This window comes from Euprymna scolopes, chromosome 28 (assembly GCF_053919585.1).
Source record: "Euprymna scolopes isolate OS-2025 chromosome 28, ASM5391958v1, whole genome shotgun sequence".
Lineage (NCBI taxonomy): Eukaryota > Metazoa > Mollusca > Cephalopoda > Sepiida > Sepiolidae > Euprymna > Euprymna scolopes.
This window is the reverse complement of record NC_136509.1, coordinates 105,424,553-105,450,062: the sequence shown is the minus strand read 5'-3', so window position 1 is coordinate 105,450,062 and position 25,510 is coordinate 105,424,553. Positions and strand designations below refer to the sequence as shown.

Here is a 25,510-nt window from a genome sequence, read left to right as displayed (position 1 = left end):
AATACCCATATTAAGATGTATATCCGATAAAATCGCATGTGTCTGTATATCTCGTCTAGACGTAACTTTGGTAAATACACATGGGACTGCTTTGGTACTAATTTAGAGAAGGTATCGTGCTGAAATGTTTATTTAGAAACCTATTCTTAATATGGGAGTGTGTATTCTGTATTTTCACCTTTTTCTTCAAGTCCTGTCATGATGGTGGCAGTCCTTAACGGTGCAAACGGCAACGCTGTTATAAGAACTTCGTTATATATATATATATATATATATATATATATATATATATATATATATATATATATATATATATATATATATTCGGTAATATATAGAATTTCAAAACTTTTCCTTTTTAAAATTTTTAACCCTAAAATCAAGTTCACAAAAATTCGGTTTGATTAAGTTCACATTATGTAGAAGCACTCCCCCCCTTTTCTTTCCTTTTTTTTTCTTAACTGAAAACAACAACAACAATTCATGGTTCTTATCCAGAATTCAATCTAATATATATATATATATATATATATATATATATATATATATATATATATCTTCATGGGTACTTATGCAATTGTGTTACCGTGCTGAAATAATAACGTCAAGGGGAGGGTGTTTTGTAATTATTCTGTACTAAAAAAAGGATATTGTAAAACTTGAATTCAACTTGAATACTATTTTAAATAAATAGCACGGTAACATAAGTGCATAAGAACTTCTTTGATATACACACCCGTCACAAAACGGAGATGGGTGCGTGTTGCACTGTTGAGATAATCGACAAATAAATTTTTTAAAATATTATTTTAAAGTAAAAACAATAATACTTGTCATGTCGAAAATTGTAATATATTAAAAAAGGTGCTCGTGCAGAGAGTGATCATCCGCGCTATTTTTTTAAATCGTATTTCCAAGTTTAATTAAAGTTTTATGATTTTTTTTATTCAATTGTAAGGTTGAAGTATAGAATAGGTACAAAACACCCTCCCCTCCCCATGTTAAGAATGGCTTTTTAAATAATAACGTTATTATTTACGTCCGGATCACTCTCTGCACTAGTACCTTAAAAAATTACGAAATTTTATCGAGTAGAAAATGGCGGAGTTGTGTACAACCATCACCCCTTGCGTAATTTGTATAGGTTTTTTTAATTTTTTTTCTCTGGATTATTTTTAATTGGACACTAGTTAACCAGATTCTGAAAAAAAAAAAAAAAAAAAAAAAAAAATCATTTCGACATTTGAAAGGGGTGCTCACTTTTTTGTTACAACGTTCTGGTAAAACGGTCACCCAATTTTATTGGTCGGTGTTGTGTTCTGTTGTAGTTAAAATAAACATTTACCCTATTTTCTTAACAGTAAACACGGAAGTGTAATTGCCATTTTTTCATTTTTTTAAATATTTTTATTCTTACTTGCTTTTTCCATTGGTGATGGTTGTTACAACTCCGCCTAGAAAATAAACGTTAAAAGTAATTTTTACGGAAAATTAGGGGAAATTTTCCCTAGATGTGAACACCTTGAAGATTGCGAGTACAGGAGACATACTTATCTACGTTTTCGCTACTGTAATAGCTGACGTTTTGTTTTTAGCCAAAACTAAAAACGATACTTCTACAGTATTAGGACGAAATTTCGGAAATCGTAAAACTGAATTTCTCATGAAAACAATAATGGTATCTGTTTTCCTCGTATTTTTACGATTATATTTAAAAATGACGAAACTCGATAAGGTAGAAAATTATTTATTAAATAAAATATAGAATTTGATGAAAATGATCGTAAGACACAGGAGAGTTCAAAAGGAAGGTAATTTTCCGTTTCAATTTAAACAAGATGTTGGCAATTTTTCACCTGCGAATACGATTAAAGTTGTTTTTTTTTTTTTGTTTTTTTTTTTTAAATAATTCAGTAATATTTAGGTAATTTCGACTGCATAATTTGGAAGCTACCATTCTAATTTATTAGAATTGATAAAAAAAAAAAAAAATCAGTAGAAACCATTTTTTTAATCTGAAAACTCCATTTATCGACTACAAAATTTCGTCCTAATAGTGTAGAAACGCTATTAAAAAATCTGCTATTATGATATTTAAGTCTGTAATCTATGATAATCGTCGAAAAAAAAATGAATAAAGGTGTAAAACACGCATTTTTAGGGGGTAAGTACTTTCATACAGGTCCGCCAAATTAAAATTAGACGAAAAACAAGTAGTTTTCCAAATATTAAACCATGTAATTCTATGTTATCACGGGTGGCCATTTTGTACGCGCAAGCGTGCGCATATGGTCGACGCACGCATACAAAATGGCCACCCGTGATAACATATAGAATTACATGGTTTAATATTTGGAAAACTACTTGTTTTTCGTCTAATTTTAATTTTTCGCCAATAAACTACACTGTGACAAGGCAGTTTGGTATGCGAGTGCACATTTAACAGCCTTCGTTTATGCTCGCGTGTAGAGTAAACGAAGGCTAGGCTGTGAAATGGAAACTAGTCCCAGAGTTCAGGGGTTATTATGCAAAAGAAATTAAAAAGCAAACTTTAGCCAATAAACACTCAAAAAATGCCCCTACTCTCAAGTGGCCAGAATGTAGGTGCTTATTTTAAGTTAAATTTAGGTGGAAAAGTGATCACCTACTTTTCGAAAAAGTAATTTCTTCATATCATGAAAACTATTTTTTTTTTGTGATGGAAACGGTTTGCAGATTCGTTTTTAGCACACCGAAATCTACAAAAAAAATATTTTATTATATACGAATGTGAGACGGGCCTTAAAGTAAAATAATACCAAAAGTTTTATTTGGGTTTAACTGTGGATCTGCTCCCAATTCGTATTTTAAGTTTTTATATAAAGAATGCCTGCCAATTGTTTCAGTAAAATCCGGTAACGCGTTTCAACAGTAGAAAAGCGACCACACAAAATTAAACGGAAGCTGAAAAATTATTTACATTGCATTCTATTACCGATATATTTACATTATTGCGTTGTATTTATTTGTTTTTGTAAATTGATACTTGCCATTTGTTTATTATTAAAATAATTGTAATCTCATTATTTTGTATTTACCTTTCTCAGTTACACCGACAATTAAATTTTCTTTTAGTAAAAAGAAAATATTACAAATACTAAGTTATGGCGATGTATGTCCATCGTGTGCGTGAAACGCCAAAGAAATGAAAACTTGCCCGGAAAATGTAGTTGCTGTCTTTATAAATAAGTCTAGCACAAGACTAAAGACATGTTAATAATTTACTTGTTAAGGACAGGAAACACGTTTTCTGTTTCTTTTTCTTTTAGTGTAAAACAGTTTTTTGTTTTGTTCTCATTAATATCAAGACTCGGGGACAAGGATTAAAGAGATTTTTAGTTGGACGATGGACGCCACCATGTGAGGATTGGATTTCTCCAGTTCTCTCCTACTGCAAGAACTTCGACACCAGGGTCGGAAAGTGAGATTGAGAAGTCAGCACTCCCTGAAAAAGGGCACTCTGACCTGCAAAAAGTGGCTGAGCAGACCTGTTGGCATTCCCGGTGAGGGTGCTTTAGCAGTAAACTAGCTACGAGAAGATTAGAATCAAGGCAACCTTTAATATAATAATCGCCATGATTAGAATTAGTTGTGATGAGCAGAAGATTATGTAAGACGGATTGATTATCCAAGAAGATGGCTCAAGAAGTATTTGTTTACATTAGATTTAAAGACAACCATGCTGTAGTTGGTTGGGAAGAAGCTCTATTTTATTTCATTCCACAAATGGGGGTCCTGGATATGACCTTAAACAATATCCAATGGTGAGGCCCCGGATTGTGGAGCCACCCTTTAATTGCCATTGCTCCCAGGTCCATTCTGACCCGGAGTGGTAGTACCTGTTAGGGTCTCAACTATGGGTTAAATGGAAACTGACTTGAAAAAAAAAAAATATTCTATTAAAAATCTTTCTTCAAAATGGCTTAATTTGGCATTAAATAACCTGAAAAGGGTTGATGTCATAAGACAAAAACAACCAATCTACAAATGGGGTGTTCTAGGAAAGAAACTTTCTTCATAGAAGTTCCATTTGGTTTTGATACGGCTAGGAAGAAAGGAAAGTTAATTTCTGTGATTGCAGCTAAGCGAGTTCTTGCTGCGAATGTTTTTCGGGGGTGGGGACGGATTGGAGTTCTGTTGAACATCTATGAATATGACAGTACAGTAGAGACAGGCTAACATCTCTTTTGTGCGAAAGAGATTCCTCCTCCCCGCTCAGTAGATTTCAAACTTCATTTTGTACTCTGTCAATGTAAAAAAAGTGCTCTGAGCAGCATTTTCCTATATGACAGCAGTACACCATCTTAGGAAGTATATGGCTCTTATACAGGCAAAAGATTGCCTTAGAAATCAGGAATTTCTGGAGCATAAGAATGATCCAACCAGTTTCCTGAGCAATAGATTTGATGTAAAGTCTTCCATTTCAGTTCTGGAAAGAAAGTCAGTCCTGGGAACTTATATAAAAAAGGGATTTCCTAAGAGAAAGAATTGTTCACAAATTAGGATCAGAGTGTTGTTGGTGAAAGGTGAGAAGCTTGGTTTTTGACATGTTAAAAGTAACTAACCACCTTTTCCTCCACTCGGATGAAGGTTGAAAGATTTTCAAATAAATGTTTGTTAATTGATGTTATACCAAGCACCAGCAGCAGCTAACTTTAAGTTTTAGCATTCTTTGTAAACAAGATGAAAACTATTTTTTTTAAGTGACTTTGATTCTAAATTATGAAGGTAAGTTAGGAAGTAATGAAAAAGTATGTCATTTATAAGGTCATGGATATTGCTAGTAATGAATATTTAACGAAAAAATATTTTTCCATGTTGCCACTACTTTAGAAAGCAACGATTAGTTTTGTAAGTTTATTATGTTAAAAATTTTGATGGTTACTGGCTAAGTAAATATGAATATTTCAGTTTTGATCTGTGACAACATCATTCACTGCACAATTATCTTCACAGTTTAATTGATGACATCACAAACGATGATGTCGCCCGTCCTGCACGGTCAAGCAAGCATGATCCACATAGTTTTAGGAGAGTATAAGTTTCTTCATTTTAAAAATAAAATAGAATCTCTGCAACTGAACCAAGTTCTGGCACTCAGGATGCACAAATTAAAAAAAAAAAAATCTTTTCTTGTGGAGAGATTTATTTTTAGTCAAATGGTAGTGAAGACTTCTGAAGTTGTTCGCTCTCTAGGAAGGTTGGTGAGATTGACTTTTTTGACTTTTGGCAGCATTTACCTAGAAGGAGTAAGGCCGGCTCTTTACATGAATGGATACAAACCACACATGATGGTTCACAGCAGCCAGAATAGTAATGGATAACTAGTCCTAGGACTAGCAATATAGACCTGTAGATCAGAGGTAGGTTCTGACATTAACTTTGATGGTGTGTAACCTCGTCTTCAGCTGGCCTCTCCATTGTCTTTGCGTCTTGGAGTGATTTTGGAGTTATTGCTTCATGGCTGAACTCTCCTGTATTGTGACATGCAGCATGGCTGAAACACTGAAGTGTCCTCTTTAAAAATAGCTTGCTTAAAGGGGATGATCCTGTATTTGGTCTAGATTTGTGCGTTGGAGACACTCCTTGATAAAATTGCTTCTCGGTTTTGCAGCTGATAGATAACACCCCCTTCCTCTATACCTCTCGGCAAGGTTTAGTCTTTAAGAAGCTATTCTGTTAATAAAATCCATTTTCAAATTTGAAATGAAATTAAATGGAATTTCAGTTTTTATTGGATGTTTTTTCATTATCCATTTAAGTTTATTTCTGATTTCTCTTCCACTTTTTCTTTTAACTTTAATTAGTAATAATTACTTGGGTTTTTATGCGTAAATTCTCTCGACTCTCTTTACTTTTTATTACTTCTTTCTTGTTAGAAAACGGAGTGCACTGAATGCAGCATAAATCCAACTAATTAGTTGGAGAAATGACTGGAAAATGACAGACTTTTATTAGTAGAAATTAATTGAAATGAAGAACATTTGGATTATTCAGACTATTATTCTTAGCTTGAATGTTATTTTTTATTTATTTATTTTTTTTTTTACACGTTTCCACTAATGTAACCTCCAATATTCTTCAGATCTACCTTATCAAACTCTAGGATCTGCATGGAATTTGGAACAGAACTCTTTATTTAATCCATGGGAATAGCATACTCTCATTTTATCACCCATGACAAGGTAGAAATCTAAATTAATTTGAAATTGTATTAATATTGCTTGCACTGAATATTGAACCTTAAACCTCTAGAAAAACATCACTTACAACTAAATTTGACTTGATACTTTATCTGCTATGCCATGGGTCCTTACATAGCATAACTGATAAAGTACTAAGTAAAATCATCAGTGAGGCGATACAAAGAATACAATTTTTGAATTACTTAAGACTTCTGCCTGATCATGGCTGCCTTTGTGCATTAAATATAGGATTCCATTCAAAATTCTGTGCAGATTCTCTATTTTGACAGAAAGATTCCCGAGATTGACACAATACACTTAAAGAAAGTTAGATTACATAAACTGAAAAGTAATGTGAATAACACTCCAGATAAGAATACTCCAAATAATCCAAATTATCAAAAAAATTTAGAAATATAGTGAAAAACACTTTTTTCTTAGTATCTTATTTGTCTTCCTATGAAAGCAAAATGAAATGTAAGGTCGGTTTTTCATGTAAAGAATTTATAAAATTAGGTATATTTATATATACAGAATTCACTCGTAAACTAATTAACTGATCATTATAAATTTTGGTAAGCAGTCCAAATGTGGGTTATATTTATTTGCTTAGGGTTTCCACACTCTGTATAAAACTTTGTGAAAATTCAGATGCCTTCGATTTTTGTGAAAATTAAACAGTAGATATTAGACATCAATTAATAAATGTTTTCAAAATTTCATTTTGGAGTATTTTAAAGGGTTTTTAGGTGGCATAATACGGACACAAATTCCCATTTAAAAGTTAAAATGTTTCAAGATTTCCATAGTCATTACACACGAATGAAGCAAGATTCCCTGAATTTCAATTTATTCTTAAGACTACTTAATCTTTGACATTTAGATATAACATTTAGTATTATATTTTTATTTTAATTGTTGTAAAAGGACAAATGTTGTGCAAAACTGTTCTGTTTGATGAATTAATTTTCTCTGTGCTGGGATGGGTGTTCTTTTTGTGTGCGTATGTGAGTATATTTATCTACTGAGTCTCCACTTACCAAGGCCAAAAGCTACTCAAGGATAAAAATTAATATAAATGTTAAGTTGAATAATGAATAATACTATAAGATATTATGTTTTTAAATTTTTTAGATGAGTATTGATAATTCAGATTATTTGGATTACTGTTCTCATCTTGTGTCAAGTTTCAGCTGCTGTAACCTTTGACCTTCTTCAGGTGTATCTTGTTAAACTTTGAAATCTTTGTTATAAAGTACTTTGTAAAAGTGACCAGCTTCTGGAGATTGGCGGTTCAATTCTCAGTGTGGGCGACTCTCAGAATACAACTCAGGATTTCTATCTGATCATGGTTGATAGAACGAGAACGTACTAACCCCGTAGATTATAAAGGTTTACAAAAATAAGTATTAATATGTGACTTAAAAATGACCATATTAACATTAGCAGGGAAGCAGTCTTTTAGCAATGTGTTCCACAAATGTTAAATTCCTTGTAATAAAACTATTCATGAATTTTTTTTTTTTTTTTTTTTTACAAAGGAGTCACCACTTACCAAGGTCCAGAGGCCACTCGAGGATAAGGGTTAATGAAAGTGGTAGTCAAAGGGACAATATCGTAGTAATTGTTAGAAGTGGAAATTTGGTAAATTGAATTACTTAAGGGGATGGCTCATCAAGAACTTGTTCACATTGGACTTGAAGATGACCATATTTTAGTTGGCTGGAAGGCAGGGAAATGGAAGAATTTGATTTTAGCAAGAAAGGAAAATTATTTGCAGTGGTAGTATAGGTGTGTCAGAAACTTCGTGAAAAATATTGAATAATGCGACCCCCTGTCTTTCCAAGCTTATAACTACTCGAAAAATGTAATTCAAACCCTAATTTTTTTTCAGTTAAAGGAGCAAGGACCAAGGTTTCATCTAAAAAAACAAAACAAACAAACAAAAAAAAAACGTGATTTAAAAAAGAAAAAAAAATGTTTAAACTTCGGACTTTACAGGTAAATTTCTGAAAAACACTACTTTTTTTTTTTGTTTTAAATTTGAATATATTTATTGATTTTTTTTATCTTCAATTTGTGATATATAAAACTTTGGTGAGTAAATGAATTATTTACTTTTTAATAGACATTTCAAAATGGTAGGGGGGGGCGTGAATTAAAAAAAAAAATGTTTGTCTAAAATATTATATTCGGTTTATTGGAAAGAGTATAAAATTTCACATTGACCCTGAAAATATCGTAAAAATAGAATCAATAGAAAAATTTTGATAGATTTTTAAAGTTTAAAAATTGAAAAATGCTGAACTCATAAAATTCAATCAATTTCATTACTGTTTTTTAAAAAATAAAAAAAATATTTGTATTACTTCTTATACAACTTTAATAGTTTATTTTGGAAGTATAATCCATAAAGAAAATAAACAACCCACTTTTAAAAGAGAAATTACGAGTTTTTTATGTTTTATTCGCAGTTTCGTGTTAGAGGTGTCAAAAATTCCTACAAAAATTCTGATACACCTAGTGGTAGTACCTCAATAATTACTTGCTGCGATTGTTTTATAGAATGAACTAGAGACTGGAGCTGAGTTGAGCACCTGCCATGAAAGTAAAGATGATTGGAAGCAAAACTGACTTGTCTAGTCCAGTTAGTATTCCTCCACAAATGGGAATGCTTCAGGCAACAGGCATTAGGCACACCCTTCCCTTCAAAATGTTTGAAAGGACGGCCTCCTAAGATTGTATCAGCTGTATTATTAGTATATTTATTTCTATATGTCACCCACCTCCAAGTACCCATCAGAGTACTGTAGCAGAGTAATCTGGTTTAGAGAATCCCAGGGCTGTAACACTGCAATACACACCATCTGATTGGGTTCAATTGTAGTATAAAGACCATGAGAATATCTCACTGATTTCACTTACGTTTTGATAAAATTGTTTGCCTTATATTCTATTTCTGGTTCCGAAATCAAATTCTAATTTACCTTTTAAAGTCTTGAAAATCAAACTTTAACTCAATGTTAGAATTACTGGCGGCCATGTATTTTTGTTTGTTTTTTACATGATAAATTTTTTTTCTAAATGGCAAAAACGCTTTGAACAGTATTTACAAAAAGAAAATGTTTCAGTGAAATTTTATAAATTTAAAATAAAAAAATGAAGAACATATTAGTTGATAATCTATATTAAATTATTAAACTTTTAGATGAATGCATTGCATAAATGCAGCTTTGATAATTACATGTTGAAAATTAAAAAGTTTTATTATTAATCAAATATTTATTAAAATAAATGCAATAAAACTGAATTTGAAAACTATGTAAAAAAAAAAAAAAAAAAAAAAAAAAAATTGTTTTCTATAATGTATTAAACTGTCAAATAGTTTCCCCCTCCTTGTATTCATCACATAAATCTTCACTAACTCTCTCTACAAGCATGCCTGCTGATATTATAAACAATTTTTGTTTTTGCTTTGTTAAATTTAAGTTTCAAAATCCTATTTTAACAAAACATCTAGTTAAAATAAATTGAAAGTATTTATATGATTTAAAGACGTTTGATCAATTTTATTAAAAAAATCGATTAAAATTTCCTACATTATGTTTCAAAAACTAAATATTTTCTCACAGGAAATTGAGATAAAATAGATGTTGGGGCGAGGGAATGAGTAACATGAAAAAAAAAACAACTGAGAAACGCCAGGTAGATGCAGCTAATTTAAAAGTAAAAAAACAGTAGTTATTGAAAACAAAATTGGATTAGAAATTCAAATTTTTCTGTTAAAAAGCAAAATACAATTTTATTTCAGAATATGTGAAATATAAATTTAAGATGAATAATTTTTTAGCTTTCTTTTCTTTTTTTTTTACTAATATTTAGATATATCAGTTGACAAATTTATTTCTGATTGTAACATACGGCAAGTACAAGGCTTATGTTCATTATTTATTTTTTAAGACCTAAAATAACTTTTTATATATTTTTTTGATAATCATGCATTTTTAAAAAAATTTTTTTTTTTTTTTTTTTACGCATTCTAATTGTTACTTGCTTTAAAAAAGTCCTTTTGTAGTAAAAGTAAGGATTTGTATCATATCTCAATCCATCAATCTACACCCCTCCAAAAAAAGGTGATAAATCGTTTGTAAATTAATTTGCATATGTCATAATGTTGAGATGAGATTAAAAAAATTGTACTTTTAATTTTCCAAGTTTAAAAATTTTCAAGTATTTTTTTGGTAATAAACAAACATGAAAAAATTGTTATTTTTAGATGAAATCAATGTAAAAAAAAAAATTGAGAAATCATCTAATTTGAATAATGTTCAATATGGTGTTATACTAAACCTATTCCTTTCAACTGCCATCATAATTGGATTCAAAGAATAGTATTTTCCAAACTGCAGATAGTTTCATGCAATCTTTCTTGTGAAAAGGCAATCATAACCCCCTTATGAAAATCCCTTTTATCATATGAATGTTTGTCTTTGAACACAATTTGTATTCATTGTTTGAATTTTTTATTCATATTTAAAATTAATGGTGAAACAATTTTTTTATTTTTTTCAAGGCGGAAACTGAAATCTATAACGCAGCACATCTACGACACACTCTTTCTGAACGGAGAAGGCAGTGATATTACAATTCGAGCACTTGGTCGTGATTGGCACCTTCACAAAGTTTACATCAGTCAGGTACAGTCACCATTTTTATGGATTGACTAGATGTACTCGTCATCTGTTGGGTCACAAACTGAATTGAATAAATACTTCACCAAAATGATTGGATTCAACATTAAATAAACTGAAAATTGGGACCTTTTTTTTTTATTTTATTTAGGAGCCCATTCCTAGAAATGTGTATTGCTTTTAATTAATATTAACATTCTATCGTGTTAAATATTTAACCGTATTGATTTTATAGCATTCTTTGTCTTGTCTGCATTCAACCTATGTAGCGAATACTCTCATCCACCAGGTTTGTAGGGGAGGAGGGCTGTCTTTAGATATGGAAGTTATCGATGAACACCCAATTTATTTTTCCCTTTATTAAGCCATGGTCATAAAACAGCAATAAACAGAAGCTAATTACGGAATACATAAAACTTAGGAGTATCACGATAGTTAAACAATACAGAACTCTGAAACTCTGGTGATACATGTTCATTTACACAGTTCTGAGGCAACATGTTCAGCACTGCAAAACACAATGTGAAAGGAGATTACTAGTACATCTCTAAGCAAACACTGGTGTGATTATGCACAGGGTTTAATGTGAATGTATATGGTCCCAGGTTTGGTCTGTTCAGTCATAGCACAGGGTGGTATTTAAGCATTGTGGTGGATCAAGAACCATGAAATAATCTGTAGACAACAGAAGCAACTGTTACATTCTGATGAGTAGACAGCAGATCTAATCCAAGCAGATCAGATACTCCAGAAGGAACAGGGTCGTGGCAGGGAATATGTAGTATATATCTGATGGCACAACGCTCTAGATGCTCAAGAGAATCAGAACACCTTGTCAACTCCGGTGAACACTAGGGATCCATGTTCAAGTGAGGCCGAATCATTGCTTTGTCAGCAAATGCCATTCATGAGGAATAATAATCAGTCCAGGACCAACTGACAGTTTATTCATAGGGTGTATGTGGAATATGCTCTAATTGGGTATATCTCTTCAAAGTGGATACAGATACCCGATGCTAAGTTTAGACTTGGCGAGTGTCAGTCACAATCATCATCATCATCTTCAATTTAACATCCATTTTACATGCTAGCATGTGTTGAATAGCTTTTAGAAATTGACTTGGGGTGATGGGGTCTAGTGTTTTTATAGAGTCATCATCACTAGGTGATTTCCCACCAAGGCTAAAGAACGATTCATCTGCCCTTTCATTTTAATTGCACATGAAAATTCATAAACTGTGACCTCTTTTAAGATGTTCTATCTTGCATAACTAAAAATAAGTCTCTTTACTTCTATATTATTTATTATTCATGTATAGAATTAAAGAGACTTATTATTTTGTCATCTTGTTTACATGTTTGTGGTGCTTACAGAAATGTGTGTAAATTTATGATCTTGCTGAAAAAAATATCACTCTTTCTCTAAATGATCAAAGAGACATTCAAAAATATTAGTGATTGAATCAACATAGTGAAAGTGGACGAGAGAAATATATTGATAGCTAAGCAAGAGAGACTGGTGACTTGGCTATTAATTATAAATTCTAGTTTCTTAGATAAATTAAAGTAGAATATTAAAAAAAAAACAACTCAATCCCATAACTAAAGTATATTTTAGCATGTGTCTTGTATTAAAGTATATGTATAGAGGAAGTCTTAAGGAAATAAACTCGCATTCATTACTAATGGAGATTTTGGTGTCTGCCTGTCTGTCTAAAGCTGAAACTATACTTCTATTAATGTATTATTGTACTATCTTACTGTCATTCAATGCTCAATTCATGAAGGGAGGGTGGCATAGTATCTGCCCTGTAATTATGAAACCATGGTCCTAGGTGGTGGTGGAGGAGGTTGTATTCCAACAAGAAATTGTTATAATCAGCTATACATTAGCAAGCTCAACATTTACATTATATATACTATCAAAAATAGGCGACCAGGTGAGGAAGGGGCAACATGGTTGTTATTTTAGTATGATAATAGATAATGAATAGATATGAACTTGAAAAAAATTGTGTAATTGTTTTGAAAGATTCGCAGTAATCCTTCATATGGAAAGGAATCAACTGTTTACTCCTTACATAAATGTAAACACTCCACATCATCATAACCTGATATTTCACATGCATTTCTTTTTGGTAATTTTGCAGAAAATGAATGTGAAACTTCTTGTCTGTCATCGTCGCTGCTCTCTGTCATTTCACTGTTTCATTCCTACTGCAAATGACCGAGCATTTTAATGGTAGTAGGTGTAGCTGCTATACAAAATACTTCTTGCGTGCATCTTGTATCATTCGAAGTTTCCATGCATAGTAAAGGCGATTTTTTTTATGATGGAGAGAGGCTGTTAAGCTCTGTTTGTTCCACTTTGCTTAGGTCAATCTTTCTTTTATAATATCTAAATTATCAAATGTTTGTTTTAGTATAGAGAGACACCCCCTCCCAAATAAATGCCACTGTAGGAGCATTGATAAAAATTCAAAATCCTTTTTGAAATCCAACGATATTTATCATAAATAAGATTCAGTCTGTGCTTGACACATCCACCAATTTTCAGCTATGAATTTCTTGTTTTCTTGCTTTTGGACACTGAACTGCAGGACTTCCAAACTATATAGAATTGTCTTTCGAGGTGCTAAAAAAATAAAATTTTTTATCATCTCAAGACAATCCAAATTCATACAAATTTCTTGTTCATTTCATTCATTTTAATTCTCTCGTAATATTCATCATTCGACAGCTAATCCATCACGTTATTCCTTAGTCTCAAGTAGCTTTAGCCTTGATAAATGGTAACTCATTAATAAAAATTTTTTTAAATTAAAAAAACTGACCACGAGTTAATATTACTTTTTGTTTCTGTGCAGCTATACAAACTGAAAGTACTTGTGTTGCTAACCATCATAAACTCCATGTCTTGATTCGAATCTCATGATAGAATACAAAATAGTCATGATTATGAATCAGTATATTTGTGTTATACGTTTTACCTGTCAATTTTTTTTTTTTTTTTTTTTTTTTTTTTTTTTTTTTTTTAATAATTATTTAATTTCTGTTTAATTTCAGTCTGAATATTTCTCATGTATGTTCAATGGATCATGGCGTGAATCTACGGAAGCTTTCATAGAAATTGATATTCCAGATCCAAATATTGATATTGAAGGTGAGAATATTTTATGCAGTCGATATAATGCACAGGAGCAACAGCTTTGTCCCAGATAGGCAGAGGTACAAATAAAAACAATGAGATTGACGATTTAAAAAAAAGACAAAAAATTAGATTTGATCTTTTATTTGTTTTCTTTACCCGCAGGACAGACATTGAAATTGTGTATCTCAATTCCACTTTAGCCTGAATACAGACCAACATAAATAAATTTAAGGATGCAACTAAAACTTTGTATTATTTTCATAATACAAATAAGTGATTTTTTTTTTTTTTTTTTTTTCATACTTCTCTACCGAGCAATGCTATTCAACGTTATTGTTGGAATGTGATCTTATACAAAGTTTTAATAAATGTATTTTCTCTTAAGTGAATTCATACTAATGTTGGGATGATGAATTGAAATCGGAAAAGTCTGAACTTTTTGGGAAATTGGAATCAGAAAAATTTGAGGCTAATTTCAGATTCCAAAACAATTTTAATTTTTTCTTGATATTAAAAAAATTAAACACAAATTTATTCATTAGAAGTTGTTCATTTACAACTTATTTATATAAGACTAAGGGCCATGAAATGGGTTATAAGTTCCACTCCCAGATTTAACATTGATTCCCAAAGTCTAATTTATTTTTTTATTGATACACTAGCCTGGGTGCCCGGCGTTGTGAGGTGTGTGTTGAGCAAACAAAAAAGTAGTAGTAGGTAGGCAGGCTCGAACCCGTATCATGAAGGAGGAAAAGAATGTGAAAAAAAAAACGTGACGTCTTTGCTGTCATGCCCATCACCAAGCCGGAAGTGACATAGGTTTAAATTAAGGCTAGACAATTGAAAAGAGGGTATGACTTTCGAAAATATTGGCAAAAAAAAGCGACCCCCCCTCTTCCTGTAGAAAAGTGCCCAGTTGAGGGTGAAAGAATTAATGTTTATGGCCAATTTTTTGATATTTATCATCTGAAAGTTCGAGCTTCAAAATGATACTAATCTCATGAAAATCTGTTGCCTCTGTCGAAAATTTTAGGCAGACATACAAACATACATACATACATACATTTAAATAGATTTTCGCCCTTTATATTATGGAAGACTACTGAAAACATACCTTTGTAAATCTTATTCACTAAACGTTTCAGAGTTCACACTTGATATTAAGATTTAAAATGCTCTAGACAAGGTTTTTCAATTTTGCTGTCGTTAATCGGTTTCTTCTAAAACAATATTTATGGTACTTCTTCGCTTCAGACACAAGTGAAAAATATAAATTAAAGTCTCAATGAATTTATTTAAATTTTGGATAAAATTCATAAAGGCAAAACCTTTAGAAGTTTTAAAAAGGAAGTTATTTTTACATTTAAACAGAAGAAAAATGAGATTCGGGTATTTTTTACTGTAACTAACTGAACAAAAAAGAGATGAAAAACAAATATGCAACAAATAAATGTTACTAAAGGCAACACTCTTCTACTTACCCAGATAAGTTTGTGTTTAAATGTTCTTTGTTCAAAACGAACTCTGTGTTTATTCTGTTGAGTTAGAATAAAATGATTAGAATATTTAACAGAGATTCATCACAATGTTAAGAATGGTTTTCTAAATTGTAACATTATTATGTAGAAACTAATTTTTGACATGGGAAGGGCTTTAACTATTCTGTTTCTAAACTGTGATTTTGTCTACCAATTGTTGATTCTTTTTAATCTTTTATAAAAATTTCAAATGGCATTAATGATGATCAAATGCAAATGAGATTTTTCCTAAAAGGAAAATAAGTCTTGTTTCACAATTACAAGGAAAACATTAGACAAAAATATTTAGAATGATCTACTCTTGTAATATATTCCGTCTTCCTAAGTGTATTTTTTACATTTTGCAACATGTATGCAGACATTAGTCATTTGAACATTTTTAAAAAGCATTGAATTTTTAAGAAAAACATTAAAAGTGGCATATCCATTGTATTACATAGACAAAGTGACGCCATGACAGCTATTAACAGTTTGAGAAGGTAAAAGATTCAAAAAGATGGATGTCTCTGTATTTGTGATTAAAGTAAGTTAAGAAAAAAACTGACTCCTTTGATTTTTAAGGAAAATTAAATTCAGGAGACGCTAACTGTTAGAGAGGAGAACTATCACAGCGAAAAACAAGAAATGTTGTGAACGTGGAGTTAGTCTCAGTTCAAAAGTTGAAGAGGAGAGATATAGAGACACTAGCGACAAGGCTCTAATCACACACACGTGTTCAATACTTGTACACAGTGTCTGTATCTATGCTTTTATTATATATGTAAAGTGTAGATTCTGGCTTCATACCACAATGACCAGCTAGACTAGAAATCTGTACACGGCCCATAAAGATGAAGTAAAAGAACCAGAATACATGAATTCGGGATAAAACTGTCAGTCTGAGGTGTGGGCATAATTGCAGTGTCTAAAATTGTTTTTGTTGTCATTAAATTGTATTCTTTGTAATTACACTGATGTAAGAAGCAGTTAACCAATTGGCATTACACCGTGTGTTAGGGTTGCTACAATTTTATCGGACATTGTCTTTTGAATTTTCATGGGGGGTGGTAGTATTTGCTGCCAACATATCAACTGCTAAGACTTAAGTTATTCAAAAAATCTTAGATCCCTCTTTTTTTTGTCTTTCAGCTCTCAATATCACATTTGGCTCTTTGTATAATGAAGATGTTTTAATCCGACCAAACAAAGTTGTTAATATTCTTGCAGCTGCAAGATTACTTCAGTTGGTAAGTAATAGTTTTTTTTTTTTTTTTTTTTTTTTTTTTTAATAGTTCATATATTCCATGTATACCTGCATAAATGCCATGGGTATTTATGTTAGGATATTTCCAAATTATACAAGGGGTCTTCACATAGAGGGTGACCCACAAATTGTTAAAAAAATTCACAATCTTTTTTACATTATGATCATATTTTGTACAAATCAACTTTAGTCTACGCTTGACTTGTCCACCAAGTTTCAGCCATGAATTTCTAACAATCTTTGTTCAATGATATATCCTAAATGTGCACCTCTACATTGCAACTACACCCACATATGATGTGCGAAAATGTCAGTAACTTTGACACATTCTTTTCTTTTTGTTGAAATCATTGTCCATCCATCACAATAACTGTTCATCTGCTTAGGCTGCCCAAAACTTGTTAACGTCAACTTAGTAATGCTCAGTATTGATCAAGATTGATCATTCATTCTCATCTTCAAAGTAGTAATCAGCAATAATCCTACATTTTGATATTGCAATCGATGTAGTGCATTCAATGAAGTGCAGTGGCCTTTACAGACAATTTTTCAGTGGGATTGCAACTCCCCATACTTCAAATAACTCCTGGATGCCTAAGGGGACAGTTTAATGGTCATCTCTTCAGCAAATGATCATCCTGAACAGGTCTCACATACATCCACAGATTTTTATGTATGAGGTTATCTCAAAGATAATATTCGTCAAAACAATCCTCATTCTATTCCTGTACTGACGACGGACATCATGTATAAAGTCAAGCAAATGCCAAGAGGAAGGTGTCAGAGTTGGTAATAATTTTTGATATCATGTCCAGGTTTGTCTGCAATACATAGGTGCACATTTAGAATATCATCATTTAATTGTGATAAAACAAAGATGTTGGACATTCATGGTTGAAATTGGGTGGAGAAGCCAGATATAAACTTAAGTTTATTTCTCTCTGTTAGGATGCTAAAACGATCAAAGGGAGCTAACTCCTTTTCTGTTCAGGCAGTTACTTCCCCTTTATTAACCTTGTTACGTCTGTCCATAATAATTGTGACACACAAACTCAAGTAATATTGCGCGAAGACTGATAGATGTAATTTGTATCATTCTGCGTTGTTTCTTTGTAAATATATATCTACGCCAAATCAATTTTGAGTATCTTAATTTCTTCGACTACTTTCTGTCATTCATGTGTTACACACATCTTTGGGTATAATCTTTTGCAAGGCATTAATAGTTATGTTGACACTGATGCATAACAGTATCAAATAATCATTAGATTGAAGAGAAAAAAAATTGTGAATTTTATTAACGATTCTATGAGTGGCAGTTTTTTTTTTTTTGGAGGGGGGGGGGTATCCTGTAGTTGCTCGATTACAATTACCAGAAAACCACTTTACAAACATGCATGAAAATCAGACTTTTATAATCTATAATTTTTTTTCATTTCTCCTGGACACTTACCCAGTTTAATAACACTAAACTAGCCATGCTGGTGTAGGTTTAATTAGGCTGTATTCATATTCAAGAGTTTCAGAGAAATATACAAGCCTAGACTTTTTACTTGTTAAAAAAAAAACAGGTAAAAGTTATAGCCTATTTACTTATAATAGATACCATAAACCTTATTTCGCTGTACCTTATAACAAAGGTTCATATAAAATTTCAGCCAAATCGGCTTGATAGTTTCCGAAAAAAAGTGGAACAGACAAAATAAGATATAATAGAGAAAATTATAGCTCATTAGAGCTATCCATAACTAAAAGTCTGATTTTTATATGTAAATATTTGTAGAGCATACTATATCTTCTGTCACATGACCTGTACTTTTTTGTTTTAAAAAAAAAAAATGAACGTCTTCTGTAAATGTTAGTGCAGTGTTTTAACTTGACTATTTCAAAAACAAAACAGATCATATGATCTTCTTTGACCAATCACAGCTGCTGTCTACTATTTAGCATTTAGAATGATTAAAAAGTTTTTGATAAATTTGAATAAACTTTCCTTTTTCCAGGAAGAATTAATTCAACAATGTGGTTCCGTCATGAAGGATACAATCAGGTACAATTTTCATTTTTTGACTATTAATGTTGCTTTAAAACCTACAAAAATGTCTTTTTTTTTGTTGTTGTTTTCCTTCTTTTTTAAAAAATTTTTTCCTAAAATTTTATCAAATTATTGAGCCTTTGGAAACAAAATGCTAAGTTAAATTTTAAAATATTAGTAGTTTTTATTAAAATACATACCTTCAGTCTCTAGATACAGTGAATACCTTCTGTGAAAGTGCGTCTATAGGAATTCTATATTAAAATAAGGGTTGTACAATCTGAAGCTAAACTTCTAAATTGGTATTGTTTGAATTCAATGGCAAGGAATAGTGCAAGCTGATTGGAAACCATGTCAAGATAAGCAATTAAGACTTATTTTGGAGTTTTCCTTTTATTTAATCTATAGAAGGAGAGTATGGGTTCATATCTTCTTCGAGAGTATTAGTTAATGTGATCATGTAGTTCTGATAAAATTCAAATGCAATATACAAAGCCTACAAGTCTGCATTATCTATTATGTTAAACACAGGAAACATCCTATGTTGACTGTTGAAGGCATCTTCTTTTTATGTGTTTCATACAGCATTTTGTGCTGCAATCTTTTCTCAGCTTCAACTTTGTTAGCAGCATTACAAGATTAACTTTTAACAACAGTAGTCAAAATAAACCTAGCCATCTGACGACATTGTCAGCAGCAAGAGACAATGGCACAAAGAACACAGATTCAAAAGAAATAGAGTATGTCAAGCTATTAATCGGAAAGAGTTTCTTTAATCATATTAAGTGGATCATATTTGGCAAAAAATAGTGACTTTCACCTCATTTGAACTATTCATTTATAATCCATATTGTGATTATGAAGCTGATAAGAATGTCACCGTTTGATCCATGGTAGAAGTCTGTGGAAAATTTACAACGGGGGGGAAAAAAAAAAAATGGAGACAATGAGCACGCTGTACTGTGTAGGTTGTAAATTAACAGAAAGTACACCATTCTTCGTATGAGCCAGTGTGTAGTCATCCCTAAATCAGATCATCATGTCAGATTTGGTCATGATTGGCCCAGTGGTGTGGGCTGTAGGAGACTATATATTCATAGGCTATAACCTTGACCTTTAACCTTGAAAAATGGTGTGCACCATCCCTAGCTGGGGGACCATCATCATGCCAGGTTTGGTCATGATGTGGGTTGTAGGAGAGTTGTACAGAAACACACATAAACGCTACTACTTGTTATATATATATATATAACATCTATAATATAAAGCTGAACGTCTGTGTGTGTGTATGTCTGGTCACGAATAGGCTCCTATATGGTTGACTATTATATAAAACTGATCATGTATAATGATAGAAGATGTATCGAGACACAGGAATGGGTATGTTTGCTCTGGCATAATGATGATTCATTAAAATTGTGGGGTCTGCGTACACGCCTAGTCTACAAAGTATGGAAATAAAAAATTAAAAAATTAAAAAAACGTTTACAAGTGTTTTTGATATAGATGTACATAATACTTTGATAAGTATGTTTTAACTTAAATAGGGATGGTATAATAAAATTGTAAGGTCTGCATTCGTGCCTGGCCTCCATAGAATGGAAATAGGCTCAAACTTTAAAGACTTTTCATATCTATCTGCGTAAGTATGTTTTGATAATTATGTTTCAGTTTGAAGAAATATGGTATAATAAAATTATGGGGTGTTCGTTCGCGCCTGACCTCCATAGAATGGAAATATGTCACAGTTTAACAAGGTTTTTTAATATAGATCCACAGAATATTGTGATAAGTGTTTCAGTGTGAACAGGTATGGTATAATAAATTATGGGGTTTATCTATTTTATTTTTACTTTCATCATGTTTTGGTTTTGATACCCCCAAATTCGAAGCTATCTCTTTACAACCGTTCCTTTTCATAACCTATCATACTTTCATAAATCAGAGTCCATTTTCTGTAGGCTGTTTTTGAACCCAGTCAACGACGGGTACTTTTGCTAGTGTGTATATATATATATATATATATATATATATATATATATATATATATATATACAAACACACTTCTATAAAATATATCCAAGTGTTTTGCAAGTTTTTCATTTATTAATTTGAGAATGTTCTTTTCTGCACTTTACAACCTACACTGCTGTTGAAGCTGAGAAAAGATTGCAGCACAAAATGCTGCATGCAACAACACATAAAAAGCAGATGCCTTCAACATAGGATGTCTCCTGTGTTTAACATAATAGATAATACAGACTTCTGTAGGCTTTGTATTGCATTTGAGTTTTATCAGAACTACATAATCACATTAACTAATACTCTCGGAGAAGATATGAACCCATACTCTCTCCTTCTATAGATAAAATAAAAGGAAAACTCCAAAATAACAAGTCTTTTAACTGCTTATCTTGAGATGGTTTCCAGTCAACTTGAACTATTCCTTGCCATTGAATTAAAACAATACCAATTCAGAAGTGTAGCTTGAGATTGTACAACCCTTGTTTTAATATAGAATTCCTATAGTGGCATCTCACAGAAGGTATTCACTGTATTTAGAGACTGAAAGAAGCCCAATGTATTTTGATAAAAAATGTCAATATTCTAAAATTTGTAATATTTAGTCGGTTTACATCCTCATGTAAGCTTGTCTTGACAAACCCGTGTACAGAGAGATCAAGGATACTTGAGGATAGTGTCTATATGTTCTTTAAATTTATAAAAATTTATATTACTAACTCATTTTCTTTTAATGCAATTCTGAATTTTTGGGATGAGATGTGAATGCTTGTGTTATGTTGATTAATCGGACTATTATTCTCATATTGGGTGTTATTAGCACAATGTTTCGGTTGCTGCAACCTGTGACCTTCTTCGAGTGTTGAGAATATGCTTCTTTTCCTACAAACGGTTCGAATTCTTGTAATGCAAAGCCAACCCTCTTTTTCCTTAGTAGGAAAAGAAGCATGTTCTTAACACCTGAAGAAGGTCGCAGGTTGCAGCGACCGAAACGTTGTGCTAATAACACCCAAGATGAGAATAATAGTCCGATTAATCAAAGTAACGCAATCATTTTCATTTAGTTTAGCACAGCATTCAGACCTTTTCATTGTAATTATGAGAATCGACTATTAATCAATCAGTGTTTGGTAGACTATAAAACAAAGCCACTTTAACAGTTTCTTCTTACAATTTATGATTGTGGATTTGGTAGCCCAAATAGTTGACTCTGTTTCCAATTTCTACAGTTTTAAGTTTTCACTCCATATAAGAAATTGTCTTCAATTACCAATGGTTTTATGTACTATCAAGTGCCCATTTGTCTGATAGGCCACAAAAGGGGTATGATTTGCTGCAATAAAATATAGAATGATATTGGATGTGATTCTTAGGACAAGCAATCTGAGCCCATTTATTTTGTTTTGTATTGACCAGACTTTGAACGGCGATGAGATTGATTTTAGATTTCAGACATATTATTTATAGCATTTTGATTTTAAAGAAGACAGATTTTTTCAAGGCGTTTCTGTAAACTTTATTATTTTTCTTTTCATGAATAAAATGGAATCCATTCAGTTAAAAAGAAAATGTGATACTGAAAAAACAGCTCCGTGGAATTGATAGCTCAAATACTTGACTCAAGACTCGTGGAAGTTTAAAAGTTCTGACACTTAAAACAAACAATTTGTTCTGACTTTAAATCTACAGCTACATGAACAGCATAAATCTAAGCAGTTCTTTTGTCTTTATTTTCTGTTGAAATTTGTCAAAAGAATTCCATCATCCTGGTGTTACCAGATCAGACTGTCTGAGACTTATTGAATTGTTTCATTCTCTTTGGAAAACTCAATCATGTTTTACAAAGTCAAAAACAACAATCAAACCAAACACCATGCATAAATATTTGAAGAATTTGAAGCATTGTTTCACTTACCTTAGAAGTGAGGGAGTTACCTGCCCTTTGTTTATTTGTATTTTTTTTTTTTTTTTAATTTAAAAAAAAATTTTTTTTAGATGAATTTTTAAAATTGTATTTATTAAGTATTTTAATTTAAATATTTATTAAATATTTTTACATGTATAAGTCATCTATGAACATGTGTTTCTGGGTATCACCCATTGTCAGCATGGCTAAACTTTTAACAATGATCAAAAGGGTTGATATGCCACAAAACAAAACAACTAAACTAAATCGGACCATTCCATCATGATCATCATGTTGATGATTGAATGCTTTTGACAAATCTGTAAAATATATTTGAACTCCAGGAAATTTTTTTTTTATTGACAAGGTGAATTGATCAATCTGCTTTGATTCTAAACACTTGTTCTTTGGTTTTTGATATAGATTATGTGCTCAACTATTCTAATCTGGTTATTTTTATGATGTTTTGACTGATGTATCCATGAACCTTCTTCAGGTGTATCTTTTTTGTGTCTAACTTTAGAACCAATACGAGATTTTGAACTAAACCTTTAGTTAATCCGTAATGATAGATTGTTTTCGTTTCATCAGCCATGATTTGGTAGAAGTGTTAATTAATTATCCTTAGTTACTATTACCTGAGGTCAAAGGTTATATCAGCCAAAAGATTGTGAAAATGACATCCAAGATACAAATAATAGTCTGAATAATCCAAATTATCTAAATTATTAATTCTCATCTAAAAAATTCTTAAACATTTTGAATTAATTACTAAAATCTTGTCTTTTTTGTTATCTTCAGTTCAACTACTGTTTGCAAGTATTACACAGGAGCTTTAATGTATGGAGTGGATGATATTAAGTTGGAGTGTGTCCAATGGCTTCACAGAAATCTGCTCTCTTCACGTGACATCAACCTTCTCAAAGAGATTAGGTAAGACGCAATTACTTCCCTTGCTTAAAGCCCGTGTTTCACTCTGATGTACAGTTGCATATCCCCCACAATGAGAACTATGGAAATTTAAGTAATAATTTTTTGGGTTTGTATTACTGTACACATAGATTCGAAAAAGTTGTCAAAAAACAAATATAGAACAAATAAATGTTATCAAAGGCAAGATAAGTTACTTTTCTACCTAACTGGATATATTTTTTTGTGTTTTTATTCAGTGTAACATGTTTATTCAGCTCGAAAAACATGCAGTGTTTACCGATGTATTGGAAAATTCAAAATGGCAGCAGACTCTCTCTCGGAGAGGGTACGTTTGGGAAAAGGTATTATAAATAATAAACTAGACAAAATACTGTTAGAAAACAACCGAATATATGTCAACTTATGTCACGGTAACATATATTGAGCAAATTTCTAACAGTATTTTGTCTAGTTTATTATTTATAATACCTTTTCCCAAACGTACCCTCTCCGAGAGAGAGTCTGCTGCCATTTTGAATTTTCCAATACATCGGTAAACACTGCATGTTTTTCGAGCTGAATAAACATGTTACACTGAATAAAAACACAAAAAATATATCCAGTTAGGTAGAAAAGTAACTTATCTTGCCTTTGATAACATTTATTTGTTCTATATTTGTTTGACAACTTTTTCGAATCTGTGTACAGTAATACAAACCCAATTTTTTATTTATTTATTTATTTTTTTTTCATGGATCAGGGGTGAAGATGTTTTCTGAATGCTTCCATTTCTCAAGTAGTCTGGTATATTCATAAAAAACACAGTGATATTTTATCATAAAATATATTTAAATATTTAATTATTTTCGCAATAAAACAATGCCACAGCTCACACAAGCCAAGAAAGCTGCAGACCAGAGTGATATTGGATGTGATTGATGCTAGTTTTGCCCGTTGATCTCATCAGTAGAACATATTTAAACTCAGGATTTTAAACCCAAGTCACACTTGAGGCGAGTATCCTGCAACATGAGCCACCACATGTATTTTTAGATATTCAATTTTTTTAAGAGTTGCTTCTGAACTGTTCTCATTGGAGATCTAGTGTCATTACTCACTTAATGTCAATATTTAAATTACATGTTTCTTCACTAAAATCTATTTAACAACTGATAGCCAACTTCAAATCTTTCCCTTTGTCACATGATCAAACTGACTAATAAGATTCACATATAAGGCTTAAGCTGATTCTAACTTGAAGAAAAATTTTATTTTTAAAGAGTTCCTTGGATAATTTTTTTATATATTGAAATAAATTGAGTTAATTTTCAACAATTAACGAAAAAAATATATCCAAAAAATGGTGTCTAGCAAACATACCAAATGAAGTTTTAAACTTTTTACTTATTTATAAATGAATTTATGAAATCGGATTTGTTTAAGAAATCTGAGCAGAATTGATTTTAAGTTAATTCATATACCTTTCCCGCATTCCTCAAAAATATTTAACTCTTTTAATATTTAAATCTTTATCATTAAGTATAAGTTTGACCTCATTTTTTTTCTTCATTGTAAGATTTTCAAAATAAGAACACTTATGTAAATTAGATTGAAAAATGAGTTCTACTTTATAAAATTTAATGCAAACATTTGCTTTTTATTTTCTATGCTCCAGTCTATTACTACTATATTTGATTTCTGCAGTATTATTCATCATAGTAATATTCTGGATTAGTTCATGATTAAAATTTTGTTTTATTTAATAAAAAAAAAAAAAACCCTTATTAC

At 31.3% G+C, this 25,510-nt stretch overlaps 1 protein-coding gene across 3 annotated transcripts in view; it reads left to right on the top strand.

Annotated features, from left to right (window-relative positions):
* LOC145249767 (germ cell-less protein-like 1) overlaps positions 1 to 25,510 on the top strand; it is a 79,378-nt gene that overhangs the window by 1,107 nt on the left and 52,761 nt on the right. For 2 of the 3 annotated variants that reach the window (XM_080111689.1, XM_080111690.1), the window contains exons 2-6: positions 10,798 to 10,921; positions 13,982 to 14,078; positions 16,733 to 16,830; positions 18,851 to 18,897; positions 23,612 to 23,743. In XM_080111689.1, coding sequence (XP_079967815.1) covers positions 10,798 to 10,921; positions 13,982 to 14,078; positions 16,733 to 16,830; positions 18,851 to 18,897; positions 23,612 to 23,743 — 498 coding nt within the window. Of the gene's footprint in view, positions 1 to 8,118; positions 8,226 to 10,797; positions 10,922 to 13,981; positions 14,079 to 16,732; positions 16,831 to 18,850; positions 18,898 to 23,611; positions 23,744 to 25,510 lie in introns of all 3 variants that reach the window. The other variant, XM_080111691.1, reaches the window with a different exon arrangement.